Raw genomic sequence first — 19,746 nt, 5'->3', positions numbered from 1 at the left:
CCCTCTTCCCCCTCTCTCCATCTCCCTTCCTCCCTCCCTCTTCCTCCTCTCTCCATCTCCCTTCCCCTCCCTCTTCCTCCTCTCTCCATCTCCCTTCCTTCCCCTCCCTCTTCCTCCTCTCTCCATCTCCCTTCCCCTCCCTCTTCCTCCTCTCTCCATCTCCCTTCCCCCTCTCTCCATCTCCCTTCCTCCCTCCCTCTTCCTCCTCTCTCCATCTCCCTTCCTCCCTCCCTCTTCCTCCTCTCTCCATCTCCCTCTTCCTCCTCTCTCCATCTCCCTTCCCCTCCCTCTTCCTCCTCTCTCCATGTCCCTTCCCCTCCCTCTTCCTCCTCTCTCCATCTCCCTTCCCCTCCCTCTTCCTCCTCTCTCCTCCCCTTCCCCTCCCTTCTCCTCTCTCCATCCCCTCCCCCTCTCTCCATCTCCCTTCCTCCCTCCCTCTTCCTCCCCATGTCCATCTCCCTTCCCCTCCCTCTTCCTCCTCTCTCCATCTCCCTTCCCTTCCCCTCCCTCTTCCTCCTCTCTCCATCTCCCTTCCCCTCCCTCTTCCTCCTCTCTCCATCTCCCTTCCTCCCTCTCTCCATCTCCCTTCCTCCCTCTCTCTTCCTCCTCTCTCCATCTCCCTTCCTCCCTCTCTTCCTCCTCTCTCCATCTCCCTTCCCCTCCTTCTTCCTCCTCTCTCCATCTCCCTTCCCCTCCCTCTTCCTCCTCTCTCATCTCCCTTCCTCTTCCTCCTCTCTCCATCTCCCTTCCTCCCTCCCTCTTACACCTCTCTCCATCTCCCTTCCTCCCTCCCTCTCTCTCCTCTCCTCCCCCCAGTTTGCCTGCCAAGTTGATAAACGGTGGGATAGCAGGGCTGATTGGTGTGAGCTGTGTGTTTCCCATTGACTTGGCCAAGACCCGCCTGCAGAACCAGCTAAATGGATCACGCCTCTACACCAGCATGTCCATCTCCTTCCTCCCTCTCTCCACTCACTCCTCACTCACTCTTCCTCCTCTCTCCATCTCACTTCACTCACTCACTTCACTCACTCACTCCACTCACTCACCTCAGTCACCCACTCACTCACTCACTCACTCACTCACTCACTCACTCACTCACTCACTCACTCACTCACTCACTCACTGCTGTCATCAAGGCAAATGCTGTTATGTTGTAGTAACTAGTTGATGTTATGTGTTGTAGTAACTAGTTGATGTTATATGTTGTAGTAACTAGTTGATGTTATATGTTGTAGTAACTAGTTGATGTTATATGTTGTAGTAACTAGTTGATGTTATGTGTTGTAGTAACTAGTTGATGTTATGTGTTGTAGTAACTAGTTGATGTTATATGTTGTAGTAACTAGTTGATGTTATGTGTTGTAGTAACTAGTTGATGTTGTAGTAACTAGTTGATGTTATGTGTTGAAGTAACTAGTTGATGTTATGTGTTGTAGTAACTAGTTGATGTTATGTGTTGTAGTAACTAGTTGATGTTGTGTTGTAGTAACTAGTTGATGTTGTAGTAACTAGTTGATGTTATGTGTTGTAGTAACTAGTTGATGTTGTGTGTTGTAGTAACTAGTTGATGTTATGTGTTGTAGTAACTAGTTGATGTTATGTGTTGTAGTAACTAGTTGATGTTGTATGTTGTAGTAACTAGTTGATGTTATGTGTTGTAGTAACTAGTTGATGTTATGTGTTGTAGTAACTAGTTGATGTTGTGTGTTGTAGTAACTAGTTGATGTTATGTGTTGTAGTAACTAGTTGATGTTATATGTTGTAGTAACTAGTTGATGTTGTGTGTTGTAGTAACTAGTTGATGTTGTGTGTTGTAGTAACTAGTTGATGTTATACATTGTAGTAACTAGTTGGTTGTGTCTTGTAGTAACTAGTTGATGTTATGTGTTGTAGTAACTAGTTGGTGTTATATGTTGTAGTAACTAGTTGAAATTGTAGTAACTAGTTGATTTTATATGTTGTAGTAACTAGTTGATGTTATGTGTTGTAGTAACTAGTTGATGTTATGTGTTGTAGTAACTAGTTGATGTTATGTTGTAGTAACTAGTTGATGTTATGTTGTAGTAACTAGTTGATGTTATGTGTTGTAGTAACTAGTTGATGTTATGTGTTGTTTAGTAACTAGTTGATGTTATGTGTTGTTTAGTAACTAGTTGATGTTATGTGTTGTAGTAACTAGTTGATGTTATGTGTTGTTTAGTAACTAGTTGATGTTATGTGTTGTTTAGTAACTAGTTGATGTTATGTGTTGTAGTAACTAGTTGATGTTATGTTTGTAGTAACTAGTTGATGTTATGTTGTAGTAACTAGTTGATTTTATATTTGTAGTAACTAGTTGATGTTATGTGTTGTAGTAACTAGTTGATGTTATGTGTTGTAGTAACTAGTTGATGTTATGTTGTAGTAACTAGTTGATGTTATGTGTTGTAGTAACTAGTTGATGTTATGTGTTGTTTAGTAACTAGTTGATGTTATGTGTTGTAGTAACTAGTTGATGTTATGTGTTGTTTAGTAACTAGTTGATGTTATGTGTTGTTTAGTAACTAGTTGATGTTATGTGTTGTAGTAACTAGTTGATGTTATGTGTTGTGTAGTAACTAGTTGATGTTATGTTGTAGTAACTAGTTGATGTTATGTGTTGTAGTAACTAGTTGATGTTATGTGTTGTAGTAACTAGTTGATGTTGTAGTAACTAGTTGATGTTATATGTTGTAGTAACTAGTTGATGTTATGTTGTAGTAACTAGTTGATGTTATGTTGTAGTAACTAGTTGATGTTATATGTTGTAGTAACTAGTTGATGTTATATGTTGTAGTAACTAGTTGATGTTATGTGTTGTAGTAACTAGTTGATGTTATGTGTTGTAGTAACTAGTTGATGTTATAGTAACTAGTTGATGTTATGTGTTGTAGTAACTAGTTGATGTTATGTGTTGTAGTAACTAGTTGATGTTGTAGTAACTAGTTGATGTTATATGTTGTAGTAACTAGTTGATGTTATGTTGTAGTAACTAGTTGATGTTGTAGTAACTAGTTGATGTTATATGTTGTAGTAACTAGTTGATGTTATGTGTTGTAGTAACTAGTTGATGTTATGTGTTGTAGTAACTAGTTGATGTTGTAGTAACTAGTTGATGTTATGTGTTGTAGTAACTAGTTGATGTTATGTGTTGTAGTAACTAGTTGATGTTGTAGTAACTAGTTGATGTTATATGTTGTAGTAACTAGTTAATGTTATGTGTTGTAGTAACTAGTTGATGTTATGTGTTGTAGTAACTAGTTGATGTTATGTGTTGTAGTAACTAGTTGATGTTGTAGTAACTAGTTGATGTTATATGTTGTAGTAACTAGTTAATGTTATGTGTTGTAGTAACTAGTTGATGTTATGTGTTGTAGTAACTAGTTGATGTTATGTGTTGTAGTAACTAGTTGATGTTGTAGTAACTAGTTGATGTTATATGTTGTAGTAACTAGTTGATGTTGTAGTAACTAGTTGATGTTATGTGTTGTAGTAACTAGTTGATGTTATGTGTTGTAGTAACTAGTTGATGTTGTAGTAACTAGTTGATGTTATATGTTGTAGTAACTAGTTGATGTTATGTGTTGTAGTAACTAGTTGATGTTATGTGTTGTAGTAACTAGTTGATGTTATGTAACTAGTTGATGTAATAGTTGATGTAGTATGTTGTAGTAACTAGTTGATGTTATGTGTTGTAGTAACTAGTTGATGTTATGTGTTGTAGTAACTAGTTGATGTTATGTGTTGTTTAGTAACTAGTTGATGTTATGTGTTGTAGTAACTAGTTGATGTTATGTGTTGTAGTAACTAGTTGATGTTATGTGTTGTAGTAACTAGTTGATGTTATGTTGTAGTCACTAGTTGATGTTATGTTGTTGTAACTAGGTGATGTTGTAGTAACTAGTTGATGTTGTAGTAACTAGTTGATGTTATGTGTTGTAGTAACTAGTTGATGTTGTAGTAACTAGTTGATGTTATGTGTTGTAGTAACTAGTTGATGTTATGTGTTGTAGTAACTAGTTGATGTTGTAGTAACTAGTTGATGTTATGTGTTGTAGTAACTAGTTGATGTTATGTGATGTTATGTGTTGTTTAGTAACTAGTTGATGTTGTAGTAACTAGTTGATGTTATGTTGTAGTAACTAGTTGATGTTATGTGTTGTAGTAACTAGTTGATGTTATGTTGTAGTAACTAGTTGATGTTATGTGTTGTAGTAACTAGTTGATGTTATGTGTTGTTTAGTAACTAGTTGATGTTATGTGTTGTAGTAACTAGTTGATGTTATGTTGTAGTAACTAGTTGATGTTATGTTTGTAGTAACTAGTTGATGTTATATGTTGTAGTAACTAGTTGATGTTATATAGTAACTAGTTGATGTTATGTAGTAACTAGTTGATGTTGTAGTAACTAGTTGATGTTGTAGTAAACTAGTTGATGTTGTAGTAACTAGTTGATGTTATAGTTGTAGTAACTAGTTGATGTTATGTTTGTAGTAACTAGTTGATGTTGTAGTAACTAGTTGATGTTATGTGTTGTAGTAACTAGTTGATGTTATGTTTGTAGTAACTAGTTGATGTTGTAGTAACTAGTTGTTTATATGTTGTAGTAACTAGTTGATGTTGTAGTAACTAGTTGATTTTATATGTTGTAGTAACTAGTTGATGTTATGTGTTGTAGTAACTAGTTGATGTTGTAGTAACTAGTTGATGTTGTAGTAACTAGTTGATGTTATGTTGTTGTAGTCACTAGTTGATGTTATGTGTTGTAGTAACTAGTTGATGTTGTAGTAACTAGTTGATGTTATGTTGTAGTAACTAGTTGATGTTGTAGTAACTAGTTGATTTTATATGTTGTAGTAACTAGTTGATTTTATGTGTTGTAGTAACTAGTTGATGTTATGTGTTGTAGTAACTAGTTGTTGATGTTATGTGTTGTAGTAACTAGTTGATGTTGTAGTAACTAGTTGATGTTATGTGTTGAAGTAACTAGTTGATGTTATGTGTTGTAGTAACTAGTTGATGTTATGTTGTAGTAACTAGTTGATGTTATATGTTGTAGTAACTAGTTGATGTTGTAGTAACTAGTTGATGTTATGTTGTAGTAACTAGTTGATGTTGTAGTAACTAGTTGATGTTATGTGTTGAAGTAACTAGTTGATGTTATATGTTGTAGTAACTAGTTGATGTTGTAGTAACTAGTTGATGTTATGTGTTGTAGTAACTAGTTGATGTTATGTTGTAGTAACTAGTTGATGTTATATGTTGTAGTAACTAGTTGATGTTATGTGTTGTAGTAACTAGTTGATGTTGTAGTAACTAGTTGATGTTATTTTGTAGTAACTAGTTGATGTTATATGTTGTAGTAACTAGTTGATGTTATGTGTTGTAGTAACTAGTTGATGTTATATGTTGTAGTAACTAGTTGATGTTATATGTTGTAGTAACTAGTTGATGTTGTAGTAACTAGTTGATGTTATATGTTGTAGTAACTAGTTGATGTTATATGTTGTAGTAACTAGTTGATGTTATATGTTGTAGTAACTAGTTGATGTTGTAGTAACTAGTTGATGTTATATGTTGTAGTAACTAGTTGATGTTATATGTTGTAGTAACTAGTTGTTGTAGTAACTAGTTGATGTTATGTGTTGTAGTAACTAGTTGATGTTATATGTTGTAGTAACTAGTTGTTGTAGTAACTAGTTGGTTGTGTCTTGTAGGTCTGACTGTCTTATCAAGACCATCCGCTCAGAGGGATACTTCGGGATGTACAGAGGTAGGTTCGGGTGAGGACGTGGAAGTATGTGTGTGTGTGTGTGTGTGTGTGTGTGTGTGTGTGTGTGTGTGTGTGTGTGTGTGTGTGTGTGTGTGTGTGTGTGTGTGTGTGTGTGTGTGTGTGCACTAGAAAGTGGCAGGTACATACTAAAGACAAACATAGCACAGTGAGGTCCTTTTGAAAGTTGTTGAGCACTGCTGAACACTGAGACTATCAGAGCTGCTTATAGCTGTGAGACAACTCACTCTCACCAGCACACAGCTAACCACATCCTCAGGTATACAGGACAGCCTCAGGTATACAGGACAGCCTCAGGTATACAGGACATCCTCAGGTATACAGGACATCCTCAGGTATACAGGACATCCTCAGGTATACAGGACAGCCTCAGGTCTGGGAACATAATGCACAAAAATAAATGTTACCACCATACATTACAACATGCCTGCTGTGTGTGACTGGGAAAATCACAATTCCTCTCACTCTGTCTCTCTCTCTCTCTTTCTCCTCTCTGTCTCTCTCTCTCTCTCCTACTCTCTTTCTCCTCTCTCTCTCCTACTCTCTTTCTCCTCTCTCTCTCTCTCTCTCTCTCTCTCTCTCTCTCTCTCTCTCTCTCTCTCTCTCTCTCTCTCTCTCTCTCTCTCTCTCTCTCTCTCTCTCTCTCTCTCTTTCTCTCTCTATTTCTTCTCTCTGTCTCTCTCTTTCTCTCTGTCTCTCTTTCTCCTCTCTGTCTCTCTCTCTCTTTTCTACTCTCTCTCTCCTACTCTCTCTCTTTCTCCTCTCTGTCTCTCTCTTTCTCCTCTCCTTCTCTCTCTGCCTCTCTCTCTTCTTTCTCTCCCTCCCCTCTCTCTGCCTCTCTTTCTCGCTCTCCCTCCCCTCTCTCTCTGTCCCTCTGTCTCTCTCTTTCTCCTCTCTGTCTCTCTCTCTCCTACTCTCTCCTCTCTTTCTCCTCTCTGTCTCTCTCTCCCTCTCCTACTCTCTCCTCTCTTTCTCCTCTCTCTCTCTTTCTCCTCTCTCTCTCTCTCTCTCTCTCTCTCTCTCTCTCTCTCTCTCTCTCTCTCTCTCTCTCTCTCTCTCTCTCTCTCTCTCTCTCTCTCTCTCTTCTCTCTCTCTCTCTTGATCTCTCTCTCTCTCTCTTTCTCCTCTCTGTCTCTCTCTCTCTCCTCTCTGTCTCTCTCTGCCCCTCTCTCTCACTCTCTATCCCCTCTCTCTGCCTCTCTCTCTTGCTCTCCCTCCCCTCTCTCTGCCTCTCTCTCTCGCTCTCCCTCCCCTCTCTCTGCCTCTTTCTCTCGCTCTCCCTCCCCCCCTCTCTCTCTCCTCTCTGTCTCTCTCTACCTCTTTCTTCTTTCTCTCCCTCTCTCCATCTCTCTTGCTCTCCCCTCCTCCCTCCATCTCTCTTGCTCTCTCTCTCTCTCTCCCTCCCCTCTCTCTGACTCTCTCTCACTCTCCCTCCCCTCCATCTGACTCTCTCTCACTCTCCCTCCCCTCCATCTGACTCTCTCACTCTCCCTCCCCTCCATCTCTCTCTCGCTCCTTCTCCACTCCTTCTCCTTCCATCTCTGTCTCTCACTTCCTCTCATTGTTACAGGGTCTGCGGTGAACCTAACCCTGGTCACGCCAGAGAAAGCCATCAAGCTAGCAGCAAATGACTTCTTCAGACAATACCTCTCCAAGGATGGGTAAGATGTGATGACTAAGACACACGAACACACACACACACACACACACACACACACACACACACACACACACACACACACACACACACACACACACACACACACACACACACACACACACACACACACACACACACACACACACACACACACACACACACACACACACACACACACACACACACATGCAGACATACACAGAGTGAAAGAGAGGTCTCTGAGCCAACACAATCCCTGACACGTTGGGCTCTCTGTTTCACTGTGTCGTCGTTCCAAATGGTACCCTATTCCCTATATAGGGCACTACTTTAGACCAGAGCTGGCACACTATTCCCTTTATAGTGCACTACTTTAGACCAGAGCTGCCACCCTATTCCCTATATAGGGCACTACTTTAGACCAGAGCTGGCACCCTATTCCCTATATATAGGGCACTAATTTTGACCTGATCCCTATGGGGCCTGGTACAAAGAAGTGCACTAAATAAGGAATAGTGTACAATTTGGAACACATGATGTTTCTTTGATTGGTTTTCTACTTTAACTTTCTGCTTTAGTTAATCATGTGAACTTACTGCTCAGTTTTGATTGTTTATTTTACTTTTGTTTATTGTCTATTTCACTTGCTTTGGCAATGTAAATGTTTCCCATGCCAATAACACCCATTGAACTGAGAAAGAGAGACAGCCAGATAGACGGCCATCAAGAGAGAGAGACATACACAGAGAAAGAGAGATAGAGAGGCACAGAGAGAGAGATTGAGAAAGAAAGCGATGTAGATAGAGAGAGAAACAAAAACCTGTTAATCCTTCAAAATACTGACAGCAAGGATTACCATCTCTGTCAGACTACTGGAACACTACTGGAACACTACTGGAACACTACTGGAACACTACTGGAACACTACTGGAACACTACTGGAACACCATCTCTGTCAGACTACTGGAACACCATCTCTGTCAGACTACTGGAAAACCATCTCTGTCAGACTACTGGAACACTACTGGAACACTACTGGAAAACCATCTCTGTCAGACTACTGGAAAACTACTGGAAAACCATCTCTGTCAGACTACTGGAACACTACTGGAAAACCATCTCTGTCAGACTACTGGAAAACTACTGGAAAACCATCTCTGTCAGACTACTGGAAAACTACTGGAAAACCATCTCTGCCAGACTACTGGAAAACCATCTCTGCCAGACTACTGGAAAACCATCTCTGCCAGACTACTGGAAAACCATCTCTGTCAGACTACTGGAACACTACTGGAACACTACTGGAAAACCATCTCTGTCAGACTACTGGAAAACTACTGGAAAACCATCTCTGTCAGACTACTGGAACACTACTGGAAAACCATCTCTGTCAGACTACTGGAAAACTACTGGAAAACCATCTCTGTCAGACTACTGGAAAACTACTGGAAAACCATCTCTGCCAGACTACTGGAAAACCATCTCTGCCAGACTACTGGAAAACCATCTCTGCCAGACTACTGGAAAACCATCTCTGTCAGACTACTGGAACACTACTGGAAAACCATCTCTGTCAGACTACTGGAAAACCATCTCTGCCAGACTACTGGAAAACCATCTCTGTCAGACTACTGGAAAACCATCTCTGTCAGACTACTGGAAAACCATCTCTGTCAGACTACTGGAAAACCATCTCTGTCAGACTACTGGAAAACCATCTCTGTCAGACTACTGGAACACTACTGGAACACCATCTCTGTCAGACTACTGGAACACCATCTCTGTCAGACTACTGGAAAACCATCTCTGTCAGACTACTGGAACACTACTGGAACACCATCTCTGTCAGACTACTGGAACACTACTGGAACACCATCTCTGTCAGACTACTGGAACACCATCTCTGTCAGACTACTGGAAAACCATCTCTGTCAGACTACTGGAACACCATCTCTGTCAGACTACTGGAACACCATCTCTGTCAGACTACTGGGAAACCATCTCTGCCAGACTACTGGAAAACCATCTCTGTCAGACTACTGGAAAACCATCTCTGTCAGACTACTGGAAAACCATCTCTGTCAGACTACTGGAAAACCATCTCTGTCAGACTACTGGAAAACCATCTCTGCCAGACTACTGGAAAACCATCTCTGTCAGACTACTGGAAAACCATCTCTGTCAGACTACTGGAAAACCATCTCTGTCAGACTACTGGAAAACCATCTCTGTCAGACTACTGGAAAACCATCTCTGCCAGACTACTGGAAAACCATCTCTGTCAGACTACTGGAAAACCATCTCTGCCAGACTACTGGAAAACCATCTCTGTCAGACTACTGGAAAACCATCTCTGTCAGACTACTGGAAAACCATCTCTGTCAGACTACTGGAAAACCATCTCTGTCAGACTACTGGAAAACCATCTCTGTCAGACTACTGGAAAACCATCTCTGTCAGACTACTGGAAAACCATCTCTGTCAGACTACTGGAACACTACTGGAAAACCATCTCTGTCAGACTACTGGAAAACCATCTCTGTCAGACTACTGGAACACTACTGGAAAACCATCTCTGTCAGACTACTGGAAAACCATCTCTGTCAGACTACTGGAAAACCATCTCTGTCAGACTACTGGAACACTACTGGAAAACCATCTCTGTCAGACTACTGGAACACTACTGGAAAACCATCTCTGTCAGACTACTGGAAAACTACTGGAAAACCATCTCTGTCAGACTACTGGAACACTACTGGAAAACCATCTCTGTCAGACTACTGGAAAACTACTGGAAAACCATCTCTGTCAGACTACTGGAAAACTACTGGAAAACCATCTCTGCCAGACTACTGGAAAACCATCTCTGCCAGACTACTGGAAAACCATCTCTGCCAGACTACTGGAAAACCATCTCTGTCAGACTACTGGAAAACCATCTCTGTCAGACTACTGGAAAACCATCTCTGTCAGACTACTGGAAAACCATCTCTGTCAGACTACTGGAACACTATCTCTGTCAGACTACTGGAACACTACTGGAAAACTACTGGGAAACCATCTCTGTCAGACTACTGGAAAACCATCTCTGTCAGACTACTGGAAAACCATCTCTGTCAGACTACTGGAAAACCATCTCTGTCAGACTACTGGAAAACCATCTCTGTCAGACTACTGGAAAACCATCTCTGTCAGACTACTGGAAAACCATCTCTGTCAGACTACTGGAAAACCATCTCTGTCAGACTACTGGAAAACCATCTCTGTCAGACTACTGGAAAACCATCTCTGCCAGACTACTGGAAAACCATCTCTGCCAGACTACTGGAAAACCATCTCTGCCAGACTACTGGAACACTACTGGAAAACTACTGGAAAACCATCTCTGTCAGACTACTGGAAAACCATCTCTGTCAGACTACTGGAAAACCATCTCTGCCAGACTACTGGAAAACCATCTCTGTCAGACTACTGGAAAACCATCTCTGTCAGACTACTGGAACACTACTGGAACACTACTGGAAAACCATCTCTGCCAGACTACTGGAAAACCATCTCTGCCAGACTACTGGAAAACCATCTCTGCCAGACTACTGGAAAACCATCTCTGTCAGACTACTGGAACACTACTGGAAAACTACTGGGAAACCATCTCTGCCAGACTACTGGAAAACCATCTCTGTCAGACTACTGGAAAACCATCTCTGTCAGACTACTGGAAAACCATCTCTGTCAGACTACTGGAAAACCATCTCTGCCAGACTACTGGAAAACCATCTCTGTCAGACTACTGGAACACTACTGGAAAACTACTGGAAAACCATCTCTGTCAGACTACTGGAAAACCATCTCTGTCAGACTACTGGAAAACCATCTCTGCCAGACTACTGGAAAACCATCTCTGTCAGACTACTGGAAAACCATCTCTGTCAGACTACTGGAACACTACTGGAACACTACTGGAAAACCATCTCTGCCAGACTACTGGAAAACCATCTCTGCCAGACTACTGGAAAACCATCTCTGCCAGACTACTGGAAAACCATCTCTGTCAGACTACTGGAACACTACTGGAAAACTACTGGGAAACCATCTCTGCCAGACTACTGGAAAACCATCTCTGTCAGACTACTGGAAAACCATCTCTGTCAGACTACTGGAAAACCATCTCTGTCAGACTACTGGAAAACCATCTCTGCCAGACTACTGGAAAACCATCTCTGCCAGACTACTGGAAAACCATCTCTGTCAGACTACTGGAAAACCATCTCTGTCAGACTACTGGAAAACCATCTCTGCCAGACTACTGGAAAACCATCTCTGTCAGACTACTAGAAAACCATCTCTGTCAGACTACTGGAACACTACTGGAAAACTACTGGGAAACCATCTCTGCCAGACTACTGGAACACTACTGGAAAACTACTGGAAACCATCTCTGCCAGACTACTGGAAAACCATCTCTGTCAGACTACTGGAAAACCATCTCTGTCAGACTACTGGAAAACCATCTCTGCCAGACTACTGGAAAACCATCTCTGTCAGACTACTGGAAAACCATCTCTGTCAGACTACTGGAAAACCATCTCTGTCAGACTACTGGAAAACCATCTCTGTCAGACTACTGGAAAACCATCTCTGTCAGACTACTGGAAAACCATCTCTGTCAGACTACTGGAACACTACTGGAAAACTACTGGGAAACCATCTCTGCCAGACTACTGGAAAACCATCTCTGTCAGACTACTGGAAAACCATCTCTGTCAGACTACTGGAAAACCATCTCTGTCAGACTACTGGAAAACCATCTCTGTCAGACTACTGGAAAACCATCTCTGCCAGACTACTGGAAAACCATCTCTGCCAGACTACTGGAAAACCATCTCTGCCAGACTACTGGAACACTACTGGAAAACTACTGGAAAACCATCTCTGTCAGACTACTGGAAAACCATCTCTGTCAGACTACTGGAAAACCATCTCTGCCAGACTACTGGAAAACCATCTCTGTCAGACTACTGGAAAACCATCTCTGTCAGACTACTGGAACACTACTGGAACACTACTGGAAAACCATCTCTGCCAGACTACTGGAAAACCATCTCTGCCAGACTACTGGAAAACCATCTCTGCCAGACTACTGGAAAACCATCTCTGTCAGACTACTGGAACACTACTGGAAAACTACTGGGAAACCATCTCTGCCAGACTACTGGAAAACCATCTCTGTCAGACTACTGGAAAACCATCTCTGTCAGACTACTGGAAAACCATCTCTGTCAGACTACTGGAAAACCATCTCTGCCAGACTACTGGAAAACCATCTCTGTCAGACTACTGGAACACTACTGGAAAACTACTGGAAAACCATCTCTGTCAGACTACTGGAAAACCATCTCTGTCAGACTACTGGAAAACCATCTCTGCCAGACTACTGGAAAACCATCTCTGTCAGACTACTGGAAAACCATCTCTGTCAGACTACTGGAACACTACTGGAACACTACTGGAAAACCATCTCTGCCAGACTACTGGAAAACCATCTCTGCCAGACTACTGGAAAACCATCTCTGCCAGACTACTGGAAAACCATCTCTGTCAGACTACTGGAACACTACTGGAAAACTACTGGGAAACCATCTCTGCCAGACTACTGGAAAACCATCTCTGTCAGACTACTGGAAAACCATCTCTGTCAGACTACTGGAAAACCATCTCTGTCAGACTACTGGAAAACCATCTCTGCCAGACTACTGGAAAACCATCTCTGCCAGACTACTGGAAAACCATCTCTGTCAGACTACTGGAAAACCATCTCTGTCAGACTACTGGAAAACCATCTCTGCCAGACTACTGGAAAACCATCTCTGTCAGTCTACTGGAAAACCATCTCTGTCAGACTACTGGAACACTACTGGAAAACTACTGGGAAACCATCTCTGCCAGACTACTGGAACACTACTGGAAAACTACTGGGAAACCATCTCTGCCAGACTACTGGAAAACCATCTCTGTCAGACTACTGGAAAACCATCTCTGTCAGACTACTGGAAAACCATCTCTGCCAGACTACTGGAAAACCATCTCTGTCAGACTACTGGAAAACCATCTCTGTCAGACTACTGGAAAACCATCTCTGTCAGACTACTGGAAAACCATCTCTGTCAGACTACTGGAAAACCATCTCTGTCAGACTACTGGAAAACCATCTCTGTCAGACTACTGGAACACTACTGGAAAACTACTGGGAAACCATCTCTGCCAGACTACTGGAAAACCATCTCTGTCAGACTACTGGAAAACCATCTCTGTCAGACTACTGGAAAACCATCTCTGCCAGACTACTGGAAAACCATCTCTGTCAGACTACTGGAACACTACTGGAAAACTACTGGGAAACCATCTCTGCCAGACTACTGGAAAACCATCTCTGTCAGACTACTGGAACACTACTGGAAAACTACTGGGAAACCATCTCTGCCAGACTACTGGAAAACTACTGGAAAACCATCTCTGCCAGACTACTGGAAAACCATCTCTGTCAGACTACTGGAAAACCATCTCTGCCAGACTACTGGAAAACCATCTCTGTCAGACTACTGGAACACTACTGGTAAACTACTGGGAAACCATCTCTGCCAGACTACTGGAAAACCATCTCTGTCACGCTACTGGAACACTACTGGAAAACCATCTCTGCCAGACTACTGGAAAACCATCTCTGTCAGACTACTGGAACACTACTGGAAAACCATCTCTGTCAGACTACTGGAACACTACTGGAAAACCATCTCTGCCAGACTACTGGAAAACCATCTCTGTCAGACTACTGGAACACTACTGGAAAACTACTGGGAAACCATCTCTGCCAGACTACTGGAAAACCATCTCTGCCAGACTACTGGAAAACCATCTCTGTCAGACTACTGGAACACTACTGGAAAACTACTGGAAACCATCTCTGCCAGACTACTGGAAAACCATCTCTGTCAGACTACTGGAACACTACTGGAAAACTACTGGGAAACCATCTCTGTCAGACTACTGGAAAACCATCTCTGCCAGACTACTGGAAAACCATCTCTGTCAGACTACTGGAAAACCATCTCTGCCAGACTACTGGAAAACCATCTCTGTCAGACTACTGGAACACTACTGGAAAACTACTGGGAAACCATCTCTGCCAGACTACTGGAAAACCATCTCTGTCACGCTACTGGAACACGACTGGAAAACCATCTCTGTCAGACTACTGGAACACTACTGGAAAACCATCTCTGTCAGACTACTGGAACACTACTGGAAAACCATCTCTGTCAGACTACTGGAACACTACTGGAAAACCATCTCTGTCAGACTACTGGAAAACCATCTCTGTCAGACTACTGGAACACTACTGTAAAACCATCTCTGTCAGACTACTGGAAAACTACTGGAAAACTACTGGAAAACTACTGGAAAACCATCTCTGTCAGACTACTGGAAAACCATATCTGTCAGACTACTGGAAAACCATCTCTGTCAGACTACTGGAACACTACTGGAAAACCATCTCTGTCAGACTACTGGAAAACCATCTCTGTCAGACTACTGGAAAACCATCTCTGTCAGACTACTGGAAAACCATCTCTGCCAGACTACTGGAAAACCATCTCTGCCAGACTACTGGAAAACCATCTCTGTCAGACTACTGGAAAACCATCTCTGTCAGACTACTGGAAAACCATCTCTGCCAGACTACTGGAAAACCATCTCTGTCAGTCTACTGGAAAACCATCTCTGTCAGACTACTGGAACACTACTGGAAAACTACTGGGAAACCATCTCTGCCAGACTACTGGAACACTACTGGAAAACTACTGGGAAACCATCTCTGCCAGACTACTGGAAAACCATCTCTGTCAGACTACTGGAAAACCATCTCTGTCAGACTACTGGAAAACCATCTCTGCCAGACTACTGGAAAACCATCTCTGTCAGACTACTGGAAAACCATCTCTGTCAGACTACTGGAAAACCATCTCTGTCAGACTACTGGAAAACCATCTCTGTCAGACTACTGGAAAACCATCTCTGTCAGACTACTGGAAAACCATCTCTGTCAGACTACTGGAACACTACTGGAAAACTACTGGGAAACCATCTCTGCCAGACTACTGGAAAACCATCTCTGTCAGACTACTGGAAAACCATCTCTGTCAGACTACTGGAAAACCATCTCTGCCAGACTACTGGAAAACCATCTCTGTCAGACTACTGGAACACTACTGGAAAACTACTGGGAAACCATCTCTGCCAGACTACTGGAAAACCATCTCTGTCAGACTACTGGAACACTACTGGAAAACTACTGGGAAACCATCTCTGCCAGACTACTGGAAAACTACTGGAAAACCATCTCTGCCAGACTACTGGAAAACCATCTCTGTCAGACTACTGGAAAACCATCTCTGCCAGACTACTGGAAAACCATCTCTGTCAGACTACTGGAACACTACTGGAAAACTACTGGGAAACCATCTCTGCCAGACTACTGGAAAACCATCTCTGTCACGCTACTGGAACACTACTGGAAAACCATCTCTGCCAGACTACTGGAAAACCATCTCTGTCAGACTACTGGAACACTACTGGAAAACCATCTCTGTCAGACTACTGGAACACTACTGGAAAACCATCTCTGCCAGACTACTGGAAAACCATCTCTGTCAGACTACTGGAACACTACTGGAAAACTACTGGGAAACCATCTCTGCCAGACTACTGGAAAACCATCTCTGCCAGACTACTGGAAAACCATCTCTGTCAGACTACTGGAACACTACTGGAAAACTACTGGGAAACCATCTCTGCCAGACTACTGGAAAACCATCTCTGTCAGACTACTGGAACACTACTGGAAAACTACTGGGAAACCATCTCTGTCAGACTACTGGAAAACCATCTCTGCCAGACTACTGGAAAACCATCTCTGTCAGACTACTGGAACACTACTGGAAAACTACTGGGAAACCATCTCTGCCAGACTACTGGAAAACCATCTCTGTCAGACTACTGGAAAACCATCTCTGTCAGACTACTGGAACTACTGGAAAACCATCTCTGCCAGACTACTGGAAAACCATCTCTGTCAGACTACTGGAACACTACTGGAAAACTACTGGGAAACCATCTCTGCCAGACTACTGGAAAACCATCTCTGCCAGACTACTGGAAAACCATCTCTGTCAGACTACTGGAACACTACTGGAAAACTACTGGGAAACCATCTCTGCCAGACTACTGGAAAACCATCTCTGTCAGACTACTGGAACACTACTGGAAAACTACTGGGAAACCATCTCTGTCAGACTACTGGAAAACCATCTCTGCCAGACTACTGGAAAACCATCTCTGTCAGACTACTGGAAAACCATCTCTGCCAGACTACTGGAAAACCATCTCTGTCAGACTACTGGAACACTACTGGAAAACTACTGGGAAACCATCTCTGCCAGACTACTGGAAAACCATCTCTGTCACGCTACTGGAACACGACTGGAAAACCATCTCTGTCAGACTACTGGAACACTACTGGAAAACCATCTCTGTCAGACTACTGGAACACTACTGGAAAACCATCTCTGTCAGACTACTGGAACACTACTGGAAAACCATCTCTGTCAGACTACTGGAAAACCATCTCTGTCAGACTACTGGAACACTACTGTAAAACCATCTCTGTCAGACTACTGGAAAACTACTGGAAAACTACTGGAAAACTACTGGAAAACCATCTCTGTCAGACTACTGGAAAACCATATCTGTCAGACTACTGGAAAACCATCTCTGTCAGACTACTGGAACACTACTGGAAAACCATCTCTGTCAGACTACTGGAAAACCATCTCTGTCAGACTACTGGAAAACCATCTCTGTCAGACTACTGGAAAACCATCTCTGCCAGACTACTGGAAAACCATCTCTGCCAGACTACTGGAAAACCATCTCTGTCAGACTACTGGAAAACCATCTCTGTCAGACTACTGGAAAACCATCTCTGCCAGACTACTGGAAAACCATCTCTGTCAGTCTACTGGAAAACCATCTCTGTCAGACTACTGGAACACTACTGGAAAACTACTGGGAAACCATCTCTGCCAGACTACTGGAACACTAATGGAAAACTACTGGGAAACCATCTCTGCCAGACTACTGGAAAACCATCTCTGTCAGACTACTGGAAAACCATCTCTGTCAGACTACTGGAAAACCATCTCTGCCAGACTACTGGAAAACCATCTCTGTCAGACTACTGGAAAACCATCTCTGTCAGACTACTGGAAAACCATCTCTGTCAGACTACTGGAAAACCATCTCTGTCAGACTACTGGAAAACCATCTCTGTCAGACTACTGGAAAACCATCTCTGTCAGACTACTGGAACACTACTGGAAAACTACTGGGAAACCATCTCTGCCAGACTACTGGAAAACCATCTCTGAAAACCATCTCTGTCAGACTACTGGAAAACTATCTCTGTCAGACTACTGGAAAACCATCTCTGCCAGACTACTGGAAAACCATCTCTGTCAGACTACTGGAACACTACTGGAAAACTACTGGGAAACCATCTCTGCCAGACTACTGGAAAACCATCTCTGTCAGACTACTGGAACACTACTACTGGAAAACCATCTCTGTCAGACTACTGGAACACTACTGGAAAACTACTGGAAACCATCTCTGCCAGACTACTGGAAAACCATCTCTGTCACGACTACTGGAAAACCATCTCTGCCAGACTACTGGAAAACCATCTCTGTCAGACTACTGGAACACTACTGGAAAACCATCTCTGTCAGACTACTGGAACACTACTGGAACCATCTCTGCCAGACTGGAAAACCATCTCTGTCAGACTACTGGAACACTACTGGAAAACCATCTCTGTCAGACTACTGGAAAACCATCTCTGCAGACACTACTGGAAAACCATCTCTGTCAGACTACTGGAACACTACTGGAAAACCATCTCTGCCAGACTACTGGAAAACCATCTCTGTCAGACTACTGGAACACTACTGGAAAACTACTGGAAACCATCTCTGTCAGACTACTGGAAAACCATCTCTGCCAGACTACTGGAAAACCATCTCTGTCAGACTACTGGAAAACCATCTCTGTCACTACTGGAAAACTACTGGAAAACTACTGGAAAACTACTGGAAAACCATCTCTGTCAGACTACTGGAAAACCATCTCTGTCACGCTACTGGAACACGACTGGAAAACCATCTCTGTCAGACTACTGGAACACTACTGGAAAACCATCTCTGTCAGACTACTGGAACACTACTGGAAAACCATCTCTGTCAGACTACTGGAACACTACTGGAAAACCATCTCTGTCAGACTACTGGAAAACCATCTCTGTCAGACTACTGGAACACTACTGGAAAACCATCTCTGTCAGACTACTGGAAAACTACTGGAAACCATCTACTGTCAAACTACTGGAAAACCATCTCTGTCAGACTACTGGAAAACCATCTCTGTCAGACTACTGGAAAACTACTGGAAAACCATCTCTGTCAGACTACTGGAAAACCATCTCTGTCAGACTACTGGAACACTACTGGAAAACCATCTCTGTCAGACTACTGGAACACTACTGGAAAACCATCTCTGTCAGACTACTGGAAAACTACTGGAAAACTACTGGAAAACTACTGGAAAACCATCTCTGTCAGACTACTGGAAAACTGGAAAACCATCTCTGTCAGTACTGGAACACTACTGGAAAACCATCTCTGTCAGACTACTGGAAAACTACTGGAAAACCATCTCTGTCAGACTACTGGAACACTACTGGAAAACCATCTCTGTCAGACTACTGGAACACTACTGGAAAACCATCTCTGTCAGACTACTGGAAAACTACTGGAAAACCATCTCTGTCAGACTACTGGAAAACCATCTCTGTCAGACTACTGGAAACTACTGGAAAACCATCTCTGTCAGACTACTGGAAAACCATCTCTGTCAGACTACTGGAACACTACTGGAAAACCATCTCTGTCAGACTACTGGAAAACTACTGGAAAACTACTGGAAAACTACTGGAAAACCATCTCTGTCAGACTACTGGAAAACTACTGGAAAACCATCTCTGTCAGACTACTGGAAAACCATCTCTGTCAGACTACTGGAAAACTACTGGAAAACCATCTCTGTCAGACTACTGGAAAACTGGAAAACCATCTCTGTCAGACTACTGGAAAACCATCTCTGTCAGACTACTGGAAAACCATCTCTG

General features: G+C 42.6%; 1 protein-coding gene across 1 annotated transcript in view; it reads left to right on the top strand.

Moving 5' to 3' along the window:
- LOC124037372 (mitochondrial glutamate carrier 1-like) overlaps nucleotides 1-19,746 on the top strand; it is a 99,973-nt gene that overhangs the window by 15,945 nt on the left and 64,282 nt on the right. The window contains exons 3-5 of the mRNA XM_046352074.1: nucleotides 817-942; nucleotides 5,736-5,791; nucleotides 7,380-7,470. Coding sequence (XP_046208030.1) covers nucleotides 817-942; nucleotides 5,736-5,791; nucleotides 7,380-7,470 — 273 coding nt within the window. The remainder of the gene's footprint in view (nucleotides 1-816; nucleotides 943-5,735; nucleotides 5,792-7,379; nucleotides 7,471-19,746) is intronic.

This window comes from Oncorhynchus gorbuscha, linkage group LG06, assembly GCF_021184085.1.
Source record: "Oncorhynchus gorbuscha isolate QuinsamMale2020 ecotype Even-year linkage group LG06, OgorEven_v1.0, whole genome shotgun sequence".
In the NCBI taxonomy this organism is placed as follows: domain Eukaryota; kingdom Metazoa; phylum Chordata; class Actinopteri; order Salmoniformes; family Salmonidae; genus Oncorhynchus; species Oncorhynchus gorbuscha.
This window is presented reverse-complemented; position numbering and strand designations above follow the sequence as displayed.